The 16,647-nt window shown below is 44.7% G+C and overlaps 1 protein-coding gene across 1 annotated transcript in view; it reads left to right on the forward strand.

Annotated features, from left to right (window-relative positions):
* LOC136648548 (complement receptor type 1-like) overlaps nt 1-16,647 on the forward strand; it is a 60,693-nt gene that overhangs the window by 2,156 nt on the left and 41,890 nt on the right. The window contains exons 3-12 of the mRNA XM_066624663.1: nt 373-555; nt 3,021-3,212; nt 3,509-3,608; nt 5,206-5,291; nt 8,474-8,665; nt 11,967-12,149; nt 12,402-12,584; nt 13,541-13,732; nt 13,948-14,047; nt 16,416-16,501. Coding sequence (XP_066480760.1) covers nt 373-555; nt 3,021-3,212; nt 3,509-3,608; nt 5,206-5,291; nt 8,474-8,665; nt 11,967-12,149; nt 12,402-12,584; nt 13,541-13,732; nt 13,948-14,047; nt 16,416-16,501 — 1,497 coding nt within the window. The remainder of the gene's footprint in view (nt 1-372; nt 556-3,020; nt 3,213-3,508; nt 3,609-5,205; nt 5,292-8,473; nt 8,666-11,966; nt 12,150-12,401; nt 12,585-13,540; nt 13,733-13,947; nt 14,048-16,415; nt 16,502-16,647) is intronic.

Below are 16,647 nucleotides of genomic sequence, written 5' to 3' on the forward strand. Positions count from 1 at the left end.
CAAGAGCATGGGAACCCCAGCACAGTCCATTAATTGTGAATTGATGGCTTGGTGTTGGTGTGCTGCCACCCAGGTGTTATTGTGGCATTTCCCCATTTCCACCTAATGTTGGTCCAACATAAGCTTGACACGCAAGGAGGGAAAGGGGCAGGGGCAGATCCAACAAATGGCCGTACTGCACACACTAGCAACCTAGGAGTAGCACAGGGACAGTTACCGTGGCCAATTGTGGGGAAATGAAGAAACACAGGAGCACAGCAGGCTAAATAAGACCTTCACTGAATACTTGTGATTAACATTTATGATTCAATAAAGGTCAAGCATATTTTCAATTTACCTTTCTGCTTTCACCTTCTCTCCTTCCCCTTTCAGTGATGCGCTGCCATGCACCCCCACGTGTTGTAAATGCGACTTATAGCTACCATGAGTCATCAGCTTCCAGGGATGGAATATTTGTGAATTACACGTGTGAGCCTGGCTACAATCTTATTGGAAGAGCAACACTTTATTGCACAGCATCCGGCATGTGGAATCTCCCAGCCCCTCGCTGTGAAGGTAAGGTTCTTATTCATTTGCACTATCAGCTTCTTTTCCAATATTATGTGCCAAACCAGCCACTGCAGATCAAAAATATACCTTTCTCCCCCTCGGAAAAAAATCCAGATGAGCAGCTTCTTAAAGGCCAGCATGGCACAGCACGCACAAAAGATCAATGTGCAGATACATGAGCTAACTAAGCACATCACTTAGTGTTTGATGCTTTGTGAAATCATCTGCCTGCCTAGATAAAATGGGGGGATAGAGTGGCCAGGTGGTTTTCACTGCTCCAATCAGGTAACTCTTTGACATAATCAAACTTAAGTCACTTAAGCTCAAACACAAGGGTGCTCACATACTCTGCTTCTCCACCCACAAGGGGGTTTCATGCTGGTTCTCCCGCCTGTCCTCAGACCATGCCCTGGAACAATGATCCCTTTAACACTAGTGTGAACCTACAATTAAAAACAAAACAAAAAAAACCAAGAAAGTTTTGAAGGAAGTCCCTGCAAAGTGGCTAACTTCCCAAGAGAGTTCCTGTAAATAAGTACGGTAATTCTAAAAAGTCCCAGTTGATTGTAGACTTTTCATTGAAAAGAAAGCAATTCAGTAACAATTTTTTCAATATGTAAAATGAAACCTATTCAGTAACCATAACTTCCTAGTTGACTGCTAACTATATCCTGCTTTGTGTCATTATCCTCTTATGTGTCTGAGACACCCATTACTAGTGCTGGCCATGAGGAAGTAATGACTATATTATCTGTTGCAGGGCTTAGGAGAGGGTGGTAAAGGGGGTAATTTGTACCCGGGCCCAGAGTCAAAAGGGGGGCCCAGGAGCCAAAGGAGGGGGCCCAGAAATTTCCTGGGATCTGACATTTTCCTATCTACTCAGACTTGTTGCCTGTACGGCTTGCAGGGGACACTACCGTGACTGGGGATGCTGGGGACACTACTGATGCCACATGGGTGGGTAGACCTGAGCTCCAAAGACTTTTCCTGCTGTCTCTACCCTCCCCTCATCCTGCTTTGCCCCTCCCTGCCCCTATTCTGCTCGCCCATCACAACCCTCCCCCACTCTGTTTCACCCCTCCCCCTTTGCGAAGGGGCCCAAAAGAAACTTTGTACCCCCTGATACAATTCCTCTCAGAGGCCCTGATCTGATGTTTCAGTGGGACATACAAAATAGGCTTAGGGCGCAATCCTAACCCCTTATGTCAGTACTTTCCAGCACTGCCATAGCGGTGCCAATGGGACAAGTGCTGCATCCTGCAGTTGGGTGGCACTCACAGAGGCCTCCTCAAAGTACGGGAATGTTTATTCCCTTACCTCAGAGCTGCATTGCCCCTAAGTCAGTGCTGGAAAGCACTGACATAAGGGGTTAGGATTGCTCCCTTAGTGGTTATTTTATGTACAGGTAGGGTTATTTCAATCCATGGTATTTTTTTCTCTGGGTTGTTTTGATCCTTATTCCCATTCCTTCAGTGAAGTCTTCCACAGCATTGGACTGTACAGGAATTAAGATGTGCATGTCTGTGGTCAGAAGCCAGTAAGTGATAGTATCTCATCTCCCACATGGGGATTGCCAAAAACCACTTCTGTATACAATGTATACTGTATACAATGACCATACACAGTAAACCGCTCCTTCTGTAAACAGCATCCTACCTGGGTCAACTTGATCATACAAAAATCCCCTATGAATCTAGCAGGGTACACAGTTAAACAGTGTCAGGCACCAGGTTGCTGGAGACTCTTGGGAAAAACCCTCCTCTTCTCTACCCCAACTTAATAGGAACTGGGTAGATTAGGAACTGGGTAGATTAAACCACTGGGCTGGTCTTACAGTGATAAGTGTTTGACAATATCTGAAAGCCCAACCCTGTTCAGTGCTGGTGCAGTGGAGCCACAGGGCCCAAGCTGTATCCTACTGGAACTGAGCAGTCTCCTCAGGGTATAGGAATATTTACTAAATGTTGAAAGCTAAATCACTGATGCAGAACAGAGTAACCCTGCGTAGGACTTACAGGCCCAGGAAGGGGATTAGGATACAGCAGAGGCCTCTTCTGCTGACCCAACCCCCTCCCAGGCCTGATCTGCCTCCTCCCCACCCTTCCCCTCTCCTACTCTGTTCCACCCTCCACCACCCCTCTGGCACAGCACTTACTTGCCCTGGCAGCCATTGGTTGGGATGTAGTGCCTAAAGGCACAGGCCTTCCTGCCACGCCACTGACTTCAAAAGTGTTGTAAAGTGCTCACTTTGATTTTCTGGCACTTACTTGCTTTTAAAGCGCCATAAAGAGCTTGCTTTAAAGGCATTTTATGGCACTTTAATAATACCCAACGCCAGCTCTGTGACCACAGCACTGGCACTCGCCAACCTTAGGACTGGGCTGTCCAACTCTTATCTTACTACATTGTAAGTTTACACTGTAGAGTTTCACAGTAACTACTCCAAGTTTTCTTTTCTTCATATTCTTTAGACAACTGTGGTCCTCCAGCTCGGTTACACTTTGCTGAACTAGCTGACAAGTTTAAAGATATGAATTCCTTTGCTGTGAACACAACTGTGAACTATGTATGCCGACCAGGCTATGCTAAAGACCCTGGATTAAAAGCCTCTGTGACATGCCTTGGGAACCAGACGTGGTCAGAAGTTCCGGAGTTTTGCAAAAGTGAGTCTCTTGACATTTCTGTACTAGTTATTGGACGGACACACACACACACAGACACACACACACACACACAGAGCGAGAGAGAGAGAGAGAGAGAGAGAGAGAGAGAGAGAGAGTACTTTTGCAGAGATTTTGGCAAAATATTAAAGTTACCGCAGTTGTCTTTATACAGGTGATAAGTGAATGCAGTTCTTCCTTTGTGTATACATTACACACACATGTACGTATGTATGTATATGTGTGTGTGTAAATGTTTGTGTGTAAACTGAAACAACAACATTTTTCTTATCTTCTAGAAAAATCATGTGGTCATCCAAAAGAACCAAAGAATGGCCAGTTGATTGTACCAAAAGATCTTCTCCTTGGTTCCACTGTCAGTTATACCTGTGATGAAGGGTAAGCATCAGGGAAACCCACAAGGGTTTCAGCTGTTTTTCTGATAGGCTGCTTAAGTAGATATCATTTATGACCCAATACTCTGTGGGCCTTAGAGTGGTGGATCTTGCGATTTGCCACTGTAAAATCTGGGCTGACAGTACAAAACATACACTGCTGGCATGTCAGACAAATCAGGGTCTGACCTGTGCAAATGGCTGGAGTCCTGGAATGTGCAGCAGTGGCTCTCAGATGCCCTGCCAGAGCAGGTAAGATAGCAGTGGCAGCTGTTCAGGGGCAGTTTGGGTTGGGGAGCAGGCTGGCCAGGGGAAGGAGGGGTAGAACTTGGCAGCAGCCACATACACTGAGATCCTATCCCCTGTTCCCCAACCTGAAACATCCCCTGAGTCTCCTCAAATTTATGCCACCTAAATAGGTGGTGTAGGTCTGCAGCGACCCACTGGAGGTAAGTAAAAGTGATTTTTACTTAGCTCTCCAGGGCTGTCTGGTCACCCCCCCCCCCCACCATACCCTACCGTGCATAATCTGTTGGTGGTGCTGTGTGTTATGGGCTGGTGAGGGAAAGGCCTGGGTCTGTAGTAACCCTTTCTCCATTGCTCAGTCTTCCAGGAAAAGAAAGTATCAGAAGCACTTTTCTGCATGTTAATTACGAAAGGTTAGGGAAATTTTTCAAATCAGGTTTTGCAACCATAGGACTAATTCCTCTTGCAGCCTAATCCTACGTATCTTTATTTGGAATTTAGCTGCAAAGTTCTGTAGTTGGGCTTCCTCCCAAATAAAGGTCAATAGGTTGCACTGTAGAGTGAAAGTACCTAGCAAATTACAAATTCCTTCCTTTTTTGTAGTCCGTACAATTAGCTTACATTTCTATTATATAAGTCAGTGGTTCTCAAACTTTTAGCGTTGGGACCCACTTTCTAGAATGAGAATCTGTCAGGACCCACTGGAAGTGATGTCATGATCAGAAGTGACATCATCAAGCAGGAAAATTTTTAACAATCCTAGGCTGGAATTCTACCCACACTTACAAAGGACTATCACTGTTAAAAAGCATATACATAGTAGCCTGTTAGAAGTACAGATCTGTAACATTTCCCCAAATGCAGTCACATACCAGGGTAGCATCAAGTCTAATATATTAAAAATAAAATATTGAAAATGGGGACCCACCTGTGAAATTGACTCGCAACCCACCGAACCACAGTTTGAGAAACACTGATATAAGTGATAGAAAAGATGAAAGAGGACTTTTGTTTTTCTGCATCTAAACTCTATTGCCATGGTCCAGAAAGAGGCCTGGATTGTTTGCTCAAACTAGGATAGCAACTAATAGGGACATTTGGGTGATGTGGCACCAAGGTTTGGATAGCTTAAGAGAAACCTCTGGGATGCTAGAAGAGAAGGAAGATGTCTCTGGTTGCAATCCTAACCTTGCTTTCCTGAGAGTAAGCCCCATTGAACAAAAAAGGACTTACTTCTGAGTAGACCTGGTTGGGATTGTGCCCTCTGTGTGATAGTCGTGCAAAATAGAAGTTCATTGTTTGCTGTATGTACAAAAGATTCCAAGCAATCCATAACTGCTTCCCTCTCAATACAGGTACAGGAGAATTGGTGTATCTTCCAGACGGTGTGTGATATCCAACAGAAGGGTTATTTGGACGGGTGATGTTCCCTTTTGCCAACGTAAGGAGAACACATCTTTAATTCTAAGTATCTGCCTGAATCTGACTCACCCTTTGAAACTGCCAAAGTCCGCAACATTTCTGTGTTAATGGCTCACTGACAGATCTAAACATGCATTTTGCAGCTTAGCTTAGACTGGAAAAAGTTAATGTTAAAAACTAGGGGAAAGTAATAAATAAATTGTTGAAAGTCAAAGTATCTTAATATTATTCCTATATTGTTCTTTGTCAGTGTAATTGCAGCATACCAGGAATACTGCAAAATTAAGGACCCAATCCTAACAGGCTTCTGCACCATCGGAACTCCTGTTCCGTGGCCAGGCAGCCACTTTGGCATCACAAACCGTGACATGCTGTCATGTGCAACTGGGCTGCTGCCTGTAACAGCTAGCGGTGGTAGCCATAAGACAGAGGCTTGCAAAGATGTCCCGGCACCAATAAATTGGTGCAAGAGGCAAGTGGAACAAACCAGGGAGTGGGAAGAATGGAAAGGGAAGCAGGGTTGGGATGGGGGTGTGGTGAGGGCAGGAAGGGGGCAGTTGGCAGTGGCAGAGGCTCCACCAATATCCTATTCCTTTTCCTGGCCTCAACATGCCTTCCTGAATCCACTTAGAACTGTGCCAGCAATAGAGCTGGCCCAGGTCCAAGTGGACCTAACAGAGAAACTGCGGCTCACCCCAAGCTAAGGGAGCAAATGTTGACGATGTTCCCTTACTTTCAGGAGACCTCCGGGACTCCCTTCCCCATGGAATATAGAGTGCACTCTGTTGATATGGCATCAATAGAACGGTTTATGTAAGATTGGGCAGTAATCTGATACCAGTTTTGTAAGGCCCCAGGCAAGGTCTCAGAACACAGTCTTGGGGGACATGCTACAGTACTTTCAGTTATCATGGTGAGCAGACACTGACAGGACTATTTTCCAAATGTGGATGGAAAATGATGGACTCTTTTCCAAATTTGTCCATCAGTCATTTGGTTCAGAAAGCCTCGATTCAGAATAACCTCATACAGTAAATACTGTGTATTTGACCTGGTGACTCAAGACAGTTACCAAGTAGCATCACACAGCACATAGGAAGTCCGTGGCTGGATACGGGACATAAATCAGACTGTATAACAGAGAATTCTCAACAGAGAATAAGTGAAATGCTCACTGCTCTCAGTCTTATACTGTAGAGAACAGCTGCTGTTGCAGGGTGGAACTTGGGGGGGGGAGCTTCTGTGTGTTCTGCTTGTGAAGTTTGGAATCAATATAAGCAAGATCCTTCTGTGTGTGGGCACTCTAGACACAGAACCTCCTGCCATTGGAGATGAGGTTGGCTCCCTTTCTGCCTGTGTTCTGGTGACAGCTGAAAACCTCTTTATTGGTTTGGTGGGGGTTAGTTCAGTGTCTGGCTGCAGTTGATTAACTGTCCTGTATTATTTTGGCATAATGTTTAATATCATTATGGCTTTGCTCTTTTGTTTTGGTTTTTAAAAAAACATTTTAATGCCCTATTGTTGTCATTATTTAGTTTTTAAGATGTAAGTTGCCTTGAGTGCCTTCCTCCAGGAGGGGAAAGGTGGAGTATAAATGTTTTTTAAAATAATGGCCCAGTCCTATCCCCTGCTGGCTTGCGGGGCACTGCAGTGCTGATGCACCTCTGCTGCTTCCTGCAGACATGGCACGAGGAGAGGTAAGTAAACAGAATTCGTACTTACATACTCCATTGCGCCATGGTCTCCAGTGGGTGCACTTGGATCTGCTCCATCACATTAGCTGATTCAAGTCTGAATGAGCCCAAGGAAGCATGGCAAAATTGGGCAGGGAGCATAAGATATTGGCAATGGCATTGCAACTGCTATATACCCCCTACTCTCCCCCAACGTGCCTCCAAGTGGCTCCAATCCCCACCCCTATCCTCCCTCCCTCTGCTCTGATCCTCTGCGTCCATAGCCCACTCCTTATACCAGAGGTTCCCAAGCTCTCCAGGAGTTTGGGAGCCACTGTAAGTCTGTGCAGGGGATGGGGGAATGCAGGAATGGTATCGGGACAATCGTGCCAGTGCCAAGGCTTTCAGGGGCATTTTTTACACTTATCTGAGCTCACACTGGCCTCAGGGGGGTGCGGAAAGCCCCTGCAGGGCTCCCCAAGCCCCATAAAATCTAAAAACAAAGACCAGGATCCACTTCCGGTTTTCAATTGCTGCATTTCCCCCCTCTCCGCCCCTTAAAGGGGCACAGGCAGAGCTTCTCTGGCTGGGGCATTGCAATGCCCCAGTTTGAGAACCTCTGCCTTATACCAATCCACCTCCTCAAGCCATGGCTGGGTGCTCTGGTAGTGCACATATAATTTCCTGATTGTAGTATCAGCAGCCTTACTGTGTTCATTGTCGCTATAGCTGCAGCACCAACAGAGTGGGCCTTCCACTGATGGAATGCTTGTTCCATCAGTGGAAGATGCACATAGAATTGGGCTGCAAATGGATAAAAAAATATATTTTGTAGTTAGCAATTATGTAACTACTGTTGTCCAAATTATCGGTATAAAATTTTAATGGCATGCATCATTCTAACTTTAGTAAGTAAGCAAATGCTTCTCAGTTTCTGGCTGATCAAACTTAATCAGAATTATTTCTTCCTGCCAGCCAAGTTCATTGTAATTATTATCTAATGGACATTCTTCTAAATAAGGAGCAATGTAAGAAACTTGGGGCACAATCCTAACCCCTTGTGTCAGTGCTTTCCAGCACTGGCATAGTGCTGCCATTGGGACATGTGCTGCATCCTGCAGTTGAGTGGCACTCACAGAGTTCTCCTCAAAGTAAGGGAATGTTTGTTCCCTTACCTCAGAGCTACACTGAACTTATGTCAGTGCTTGAAAGCCTATTCTGCAGCCTTTAAGGTCCTCGGTTTGCTTGCTATGGAGTCGCTAATAAACGTTTTTAGAAGATGAATTCCATGCATTGCAATGCTTGCGTAGAACTATGCAATTGCATGGCTGTTGATGAGACTCCAGAGGTCATGGTAGTTGCTGTTTTCCGATAATGCATATTGGTCATATTTATGGCTATTGTTAAATTTGTGTTCATGTATTACGTGCTCCTTTGGCTTTACTTGTGGGCTCTAGCAATTGCTATTAAGCAGAGAGTGAACAAATCAGTCCAATATACACTTCAATATACACTTTCCTGTCTCTAGTCATTCCATGCTACCCACCACCAGAAGTTCCCCATGGCAGGCGCACTGGCATGCATAAAGATGACTTCTACTATGGGGATTCTGTGACTTACACCTGCGAGAAAGGCTATCCCCTGCATGGAACTGCCTCAATTCACTGTACTACTAAGGATGGGAAAAATGGCGTGTGGAGTGGCCAGGTGTATTGTGGAGGTATGAATTTTGCATATTCTTTGTTTTTCTGCTGCTTGAGCCGGAAAGTCTAGCTTGTGTAATTAACCCTCAAGCAGGGAAAATCCTCAAGGAGAAAGATCTCGGGAAGCACTAACCTTGTTTTGCCCAACAGGGAGAGCCCTTAGCTACCTGTAATCCTAAGCGATCAGAAGCTGAACCACCAGTCAGTACTATTGCTAGCAGGAAGCACAGATGAAGAGACAAGTGTATTCTTTTCTTTTTCCCTTCAGTTCCCTGTGGATATTAAAGCATATCTTCTTTTCAGTGGCTGAGTGTCCACACCCCGTAGTGGAGAATGGAAGAATAGTGGCTGGTCGTTCCAACACCTACACCTTGAACCACAAAGTCACATTTGACTGCAATGCTGGCCATGTAAAAGTGGGCTCAGGAGAGATCTATTGCAAAGTTGATGGCACATGGGAGCCTCCACCTCATTGTGAACTGGGCAAGTATTAAGATATAACTGTCCTAGATTGTGTATGAATTTCCTGAGTTGGAAAATAAAAGAGTTCCTTTTCAGGATCCACCCTACTTAAATTAAGAAACTCTTGTCAGTTCAACAATATCCATCCATCAGTCTGTCTATCCATCCTGCAGGAGACAAGTACATTCTGGATCCTTGAAGGATACTGTCAAGCATCTGTCTGGTCTTGTCTCTCTAATCTATGAACCTACCTACTTTTAAAGATGTACACTATTACTCCTTATTCATAATTATTTTTTAACTTATATGCCTCAAGGGAGTTTTCAGTAAGTCTACAGTAGAGTGTACGGCTTTGAGACATTTAACTGAAATCTGGGACAATGTGATGTTGGGGCCTTTCCCCAGGAATCTCGTGCTACTGCCACTACTGTCCTTTGAGGACTGCATCAAACTCAGGGAAATAGCTTCCCTCCAGGAAAGTTACAGATGGCAAGTGTGGAGGGAGGCTTCTTTTCATGCAGGCTAGAAAGAATACACATCCTGCCTTGTCTCTTGGTGGTAGGATAATTAAGCAGGATGCTGAGTGTGTGGGGGATTTTGTTAAAGCCTCTCCCCAGCTCTGTGGTGTCCCTGCTACTTGTTCCCTTGCTGTGTTACTAAAACTGAGGACTTGTAACCTGAATCATGCAGACAAATGATTAGGTTTCTTGTTTGATATGGCAACCAAAGATTCTCTAAAAGTCACTTATTTGGTTTGGTTCCTTCTCAAGTGTGTCATTTATGCATCTGGTAACCAAAGGGTCTGTCCTAGAGGTGCACAGTCCAATCCTAACTCAATCCCTGAGTGGCGAAGCAGCAGCACCAGCAGGGTTTCCTCTCTATCCCACGAGGGATTTTTAGTCACTGGAGGCCCCCTCAGGGTAAGGAAACATTAGTTCCCTTGCCCAGGGGTAACCTCCAGCAGTTGCCAACTTGAACTTGTGCCAGCTTGATTGCTGGCACAAGTCCAAGTTGATAAATGAAGGCAAATCAGGCTTTGGAAGGGGGGTCAGGATTTGATGTGCACCGTCATTGAACCCATCCCCTTCTGGGTCTGATCCACCCTCCCCCTGCCCCGTCACCATCCCATTTCATCCACCCTTCATTCCATTCAACCCCTCCCCATCTCCCTCCAATCCCCTGCTCTGGTTTACCTGTACCAGCGGACATCTGGTGTCCATCTTTGTGTGGACCCAGCTGCTTGTCATGGTGGCCAGGCCCCACACACTGGCCTAGTTGCATTTGCGATGATTGTAAAGTAGTTTATTTCAGCACAACACATGTTTCCTTTTCCCTTCAGTTCCCTGTGGATATTAATGGATATCTTCAAATTTTTGTAGTAGCCAATTAAGCATCTTATTAAGAGTAAGTGTATTTGTGCTCTTGGACTACAATTTTGCTTTCTTGCTTTCTTCAGTATCACAGTGTCCCTCACCTCCAGACATAGCCAATGGAAAACGCACTGGTGTTGCAGAGAAACAATTTACACCTCTAATGTCTGTAACTTATGTTTGTGATCCGGGCTATTTGCTTGTTGGAGAAGCCTCTATTTTCTGTACAGCTTCTGGAGACTGGAGTCATCCTGTGCCTCACTGTGAAGGTATTGAAAATGTTCCATTTTTATTTATAAGTTATAAGAGAAGACATATATTTTTTTAAAATCACCTATACAGGTTTTTATTGAGCAATGCTTTCTTCTCACAACAATCCTGTGAAACTTGTGGCTGACTTTGCATTTGGCACTGCAGAAGCAGCAACAAACCTGCTGCTCTCCTGTGTGTTCCTCAGGCCTGGGGTGTACACAAGCACCAAATTATTCTTAATATGAGAGTACTTGGTGGTTGAAGTGAAGGAATTCAGCACATCACTGACTGCAGATGGGATGGGAGCATCAGGGTAGTATTCAGTGAGAACTCTGATACACACACACACCTACCAGCACCTCCCATTTTTCTGCAAAGCCATGCCTGACTCACACAGCGACTTCTTTTCTCATAAGACTCGGACTCGAGTAAAAATGACTCTAGAAATGGCTCAGGACGAGTCTCAACTGCCGCCATTATGACTCACAAGTAGAGTAGAGTCAGAGGGTCGACAACTTGGGACTTGCCTGGTGACTTGGGTATAGCTGACTCCAGCACACCCCTGTTGAGTCTAACTCTGTATCCCCTTTTCTGATTTTCTTTGCAGTTACTTAGCACAGCCATGGATTTCTCCTTGGGATATAGATTTATCTTGTTTTAATTGTTTTTAAGTGTTTAGTATTTTAAATATTTATCTCTTGCCTTGCATTTTAACTTGATTGTTAGCTGCCTTGGGTGCCCTTCGGGGAGAAAGGCGGAATACAAATCTAATAAATAAATAAATAAATAAATATTGGTATGGATACATGTTTTTCCTCAAAGCAACCTGAACTTGGCTGAATTCAGTTGCTTATTATTGTCTACAATCTCTTGCTGAGTTGCACTCAGTTCTTGAACTGTATCTAGTGGGAAGGAGTGTGCTTAGAATGTGTTTGCATGAGAGCTTCTTGCACTCCTGGTTCAGTACTTTAGTTCAAATTTGGAAGTGCAGTGAGTAGGACAACTGAAAAGGTATTCCAATTACAGTTGTTACTGGTTCCAGAGCATTATATTTCTCAGTGTAGATTTCTGGAAGTGGGGGAGCACTGTACTATTGAAAGGTACAGATACAGGTCCCAGTTTCATGCTGGTTATGGATTGGTAGTATTTCATGTGCATTAATCATTTGCACTGAATGAGCACAACTCACACCCTGACTGACCCTGCACAGTAAAATTCTGCCTTCTCCTTTCAGTGGTGCAATGCCAGGCACCACCCGATATCCTAAATGGAACACGTAGCAATATGGAAGCAAAAGTATTTACCAATGGAACGACTGTGAAATACACATGTGATCCTGGCTCCATTCTTATTGGAGAGGCAACTGTTTATTGCATGGCTTCTGGCACATGGTCTTCCCCAGCCCCTCGCTGTAAAGGTAAGTTACTTGTCTCTTTTGGCCCTAAAATACAAAAATGAAAATTTATGTTTACTTGAGTTTTTCCTGATCTCTTCTGCATTGAAACTACAGTTCCAAAGATTAGCTCTATTTTGACTTTTGGACTTTTTGGAAGGAGGTGTTTAGAAAAAGCCTCACTGAATACATATGGCTAATATTTGTGATTCCTTCAAGGTCAAGCATATCTTTAATTTACCTTTCCACAGTCACCTTCTCTCCTTCCCCTTTCAGTGGTGCGCTGCCATGCACCCCCACATGTTGACAATGCAACTTACAGCTACCATGAATCATCAGCTTTCAGGGATGGAATATTTGTGAATTACACTTGTGAGCCTGGCTACACTCTTACTGGAGGAGCAACTCTTTATTGCACAGCATCCGGCACATGGAATCTCCCTGCCCCTCGCTGCGAAGGTAACTTTCTTATCTGTTGGTGTTACCAGCTTCTTTTCCTGTGTCACATGCCAAACCTCCCTCTCCAGAGCATAAATATCTCTTCCCCCAGCAATTCCGATGAACACCATCTTAAGGGCAAGGAAGGCAAAACATGTATGAGTTCGTATGAACTGAATAAATCCCATTTGATGTTTGTGAGGTCATTGGAACCAGTATGTCTCCAAGATGCAAAATTGGTTTCCTTTTGAGCATAGTGCGTGTGCCTGACCCATTGATCAGCATGGATCATGCAGTAGGGGAGCAGGGAGTGATGCTACACTGGTACTCATGGGGGAATATGAAAGGCCTGGCTGCCTCTTTTTGAATTTAAGTTCCTTTGTTCACACATCTCTTTCAGTTGGAGCCTGGACTGGCAGCTCAAAATCAATGCATAGGATCAGACTATGCTGGGCTTGAAGTTTGAAGTTCAGCACATTGACTAAAGAGTAAAAAATAAAGAGATTTTCCTTTTCTTGGAGGAAGGGGCTGGTTGTATAACTGATGGAAAAATTAATTAGGAGAAGAGGAATATAATTTGGTATAGGGGATTTAGGATGAAAATGGTTTGTGCTGGAAGGGCAAGGAGTGTTTTGCAAGGAAATTAAAGAAGGAGAATTGATTTGGGAGTAAACAACTGGAACTGTAACATTTAAATTCAACCACTGACTAAGCATTACTGGTGCCACATGGCGCCATTTGCAACTGTCATGATAACATTGACAGGATTCGTGGGATTTGTATGCCTGTTTGTCTATTCAGAAAGCATTATTAGTTTATCACTACCTCACTGAAGGAAGGCTCATTTCCAGATTCCAGGAAGTGCTGATGTGGAAGAACCGGGGATAAGCCCAAAGGTCAGAACCGCAGGAAGGCACATTGCAGAGTTTCATAGAAGCCACTGACTTGTTTTCCTCTGTCTTTCTCTTTATCAGTAGGGAGCTGTGGTCCTCCAATGAGGTTAAGCTTTGCAGAGTTAGCCAATAAGTATCAAGAGAATAATTCCTTTCCTGTTGGCACCACCGTGAACTACGTATGCCGACCAGGCTACGCTAAACATCCTGGCTTGAGGGCATCTGTGACTTGCCTTACAAGCCAGAAATGGGCTGAAGCTCAGGAGTTCTGCAGAAGTGAGTCTCTTCACATTGCTGTACTATTTATTGGGGAGGGAGAAAGAATCAAATAGTGCTTCTACAAGTAATTCTGTCTGAGCCTTGCGTTATCTCAGTGCCTTTCATGTAGGTGGTGAAGCACATCATGTAATCCTTTCCTTGTGCGTGCATTTGTTTTCAAGGCAATGCATAGGAAACTTTGGGAAAATGTCATTTGTCCTGTTTTGTGCTAGGAAGATCATGTGGTTATCCAGGAGATCCAGAAAATGGCCGGTCGATTATTACAGATGACATTCTTCTTGGTTCCACTGTACATTACACCTGTGATGAAGGGTAAGCATCTGGGAACTAGCAGAGAAGTGAACTTTTTCCCTGCTTCTTTTCTCCACTTGGAACAATAGACCTCATCAGGCAGCACTTTCCTGTTCATTTATGGCCCAGTCCTATCCCACACCAGGCTGAGCAATGCTGCAGCCCTGAGAGGGTGCACGCTGCCTGCTATGATGGTGAGGTGACCAGATGCACGGGCCAGTGGCGTCACTAGGATTTGTGACATCTGATGCGGGAGGCCAGCACGTCACCCTATGATGGACCTCCTCCCATGCAGTGGGTGGGGCAATCTCCAGGTAGTGAGTGTGGTGATGTACCAACACCCTGCCCCCACTGGGTTTTTTGCAATAACGTTTAATAGAATAGAGATATTTCAATGCTGTTTATTACGTTGTATTCTGCATAAAATTATGCATCGATTGATATGGTGCTATGATGGCATTATTCAAAAATTCCAAGGTTTTCGAAATTTTGGTGAGTTGTGGTGTCACCCCCCTGTGCGCATCACCTGGTGCAACCTGCACCCCTCTAATGATGCCACTGGCACAGGCAGAGGTAAATGAAGATGATTTTTATTCACCTGTCCAAATGATGCATGGCTGCCAGTGGGTCAATACAGGAAGCATGTCTGGTGAAGACAAGTGGGATAGGATCTTGGTGTGTGCAGCTGCCATTGAGATCCTCCCCTCCCATCCCTGACTGCCCCAAGTTTGGTTCACTTCCTGCCCTTATCCTTCCCTGAACTGGTCCTGTTTCCACTGTTTTCAACCCTGGTGTGGGCTGCGGGAGCCACTGGTGTGCACTCACCACTCAGTGCCTCCATCTATTTGTGCTAGTAGCTCCAAAGTACATGGTAGCACACAACTTTTACAGCTCTGGACCAGGACTTATGGCAGTGGATTGCAAAATTCAATGCTGTAGGCTCTGGATAGGATTGAGCTTCTAGTCCCACGGGGCAGGGAAACTTCACAGACTATTTTCTGCTTATTCATTATGCCAGTTTGCCTTAGGGCGTAAATGGTTTCATGTGGAGAGTAGAGCTAGATGGAGAGCAAGAAGTGTGCAGTGCCTCAAGGTTAGCAACTGATACCTCCTTCCCTCCTCCATCCATTTTACTAAGTAAATTTGGAATAAACTGGCAATAAGAAGTGCACAGCCAAACTTAGAGTGTCCAGATGTAAGGAGGCCCCTCAAGAAACCCCCTCTCCCAGGCCCCCAAACATGGAAGCCCAAAAAGCTGGGAAGTCCCATAAAATCAAACAGGAGAAGAATGAGATAGTTTGAGAGACTTTGTAACATGCACTCTTTGAATAAATGGAGACCAGGCAGGTTAAGCTATAAAAAAAGTCAAGAATATTGATTAGATGTTGGGATAACATCAAAGGAATGCAGAAAAGAGTGTAAGGATAGTTCAAACTCCTTACCCACAGGATGTGGTGATGGCATCTGGCCTGGATGCCTTTAAAAGGGGATTGGACAAGTTTCTGGAGGTAAAATCCATTACGGGTTACAAGCCATGATGTGTATGTGCAATCTCCTGATTTTAGAAATGGGCTGTCAGGATGCCAGATGCAAGGGAGGGCACCAGGATGCAGGTCTCTTGTTATCTGGTGTGCTCCCTGGGGCATTTGGTGGGCCGCTGTGAGATACAGCAAGCTGGACTAGATGGGTCTATGGCCTGATCCAGTGGGGCTTTTCTTATGTTCTTAATACACAGGTTAACTTACCAAAGAAAGGCAAAAAAAAGGAGAGGGGAAGGCAGCAAAGCTTGGTAAGGATAGTAGAAAGTTTGGAAAAATGAAAGACTCCCTTACTGGGTACAATTCATTCCCTGCTTATGCTGTTCCATAGTCCTGGTCTTAGGAACCACACTTGCAGCAAGCTGAGTGGACAGGCTATTCATGTGGCATCAGATGCTTCCAACATCTGAACAAATGCACAAAGCTAGTTGAAGCTTCCAAATGGTCTTCAAGGGCAGCCGCATGTAGACCACTCTGCAGTAATCCAAATACAAAGTATTCAGTGCATGATAACCATGGCCAGGCCTGAATGATACAAGAAAGAACGGGACAGTGATAGAAATGATTTTTTTCCATTTGCAGGTGGCTTATAAAGTCACATTCCCATAGTAGAAACAGAGATCTGGTTTGGTTTTCCAGAAAATATCCACAAGGACTGAGTGTTGTGAGAGAGATCTGCAGAATGCTTATTGACTAGACATATGCTTCCTTGTGGTAATCCCCACAGGGTTTACAGGGTTCATTGTTTGCCACGGGTAGGGGAAAAGAATGAGCATTTGGGTTCCTAGTTTATCCATTCTGTCCATCTCAGGAGAAAGTAGCAATCCGTAATTTCTTCTCTCCCAATGCAGGCACAAGCGAATTGGTCAGACTTCCAGGCAGTGTGTAGTATCCGGCCGCCGGGTCATGTGGACTGGTGAGGTTCCCCTTTGCCTGCGTAAGTAAGATCCATCATTAAATAGAAGTATGTAAACATGTTTAAATAGTCATTTAGTTTTTGTTTAATTATGGCCCCAATCAGATCTCCCACAATGTTATGTGATGCAGCAGCGCCAACATAGCTGCTATATAAAGTATTAGTAA

Source organism: Tiliqua scincoides, chromosome 4 (genome assembly GCF_035046505.1).
Source record: "Tiliqua scincoides isolate rTilSci1 chromosome 4, rTilSci1.hap2, whole genome shotgun sequence".
Classification (NCBI taxonomy): domain Eukaryota; kingdom Metazoa; phylum Chordata; class Lepidosauria; order Squamata; family Scincidae; genus Tiliqua; species Tiliqua scincoides.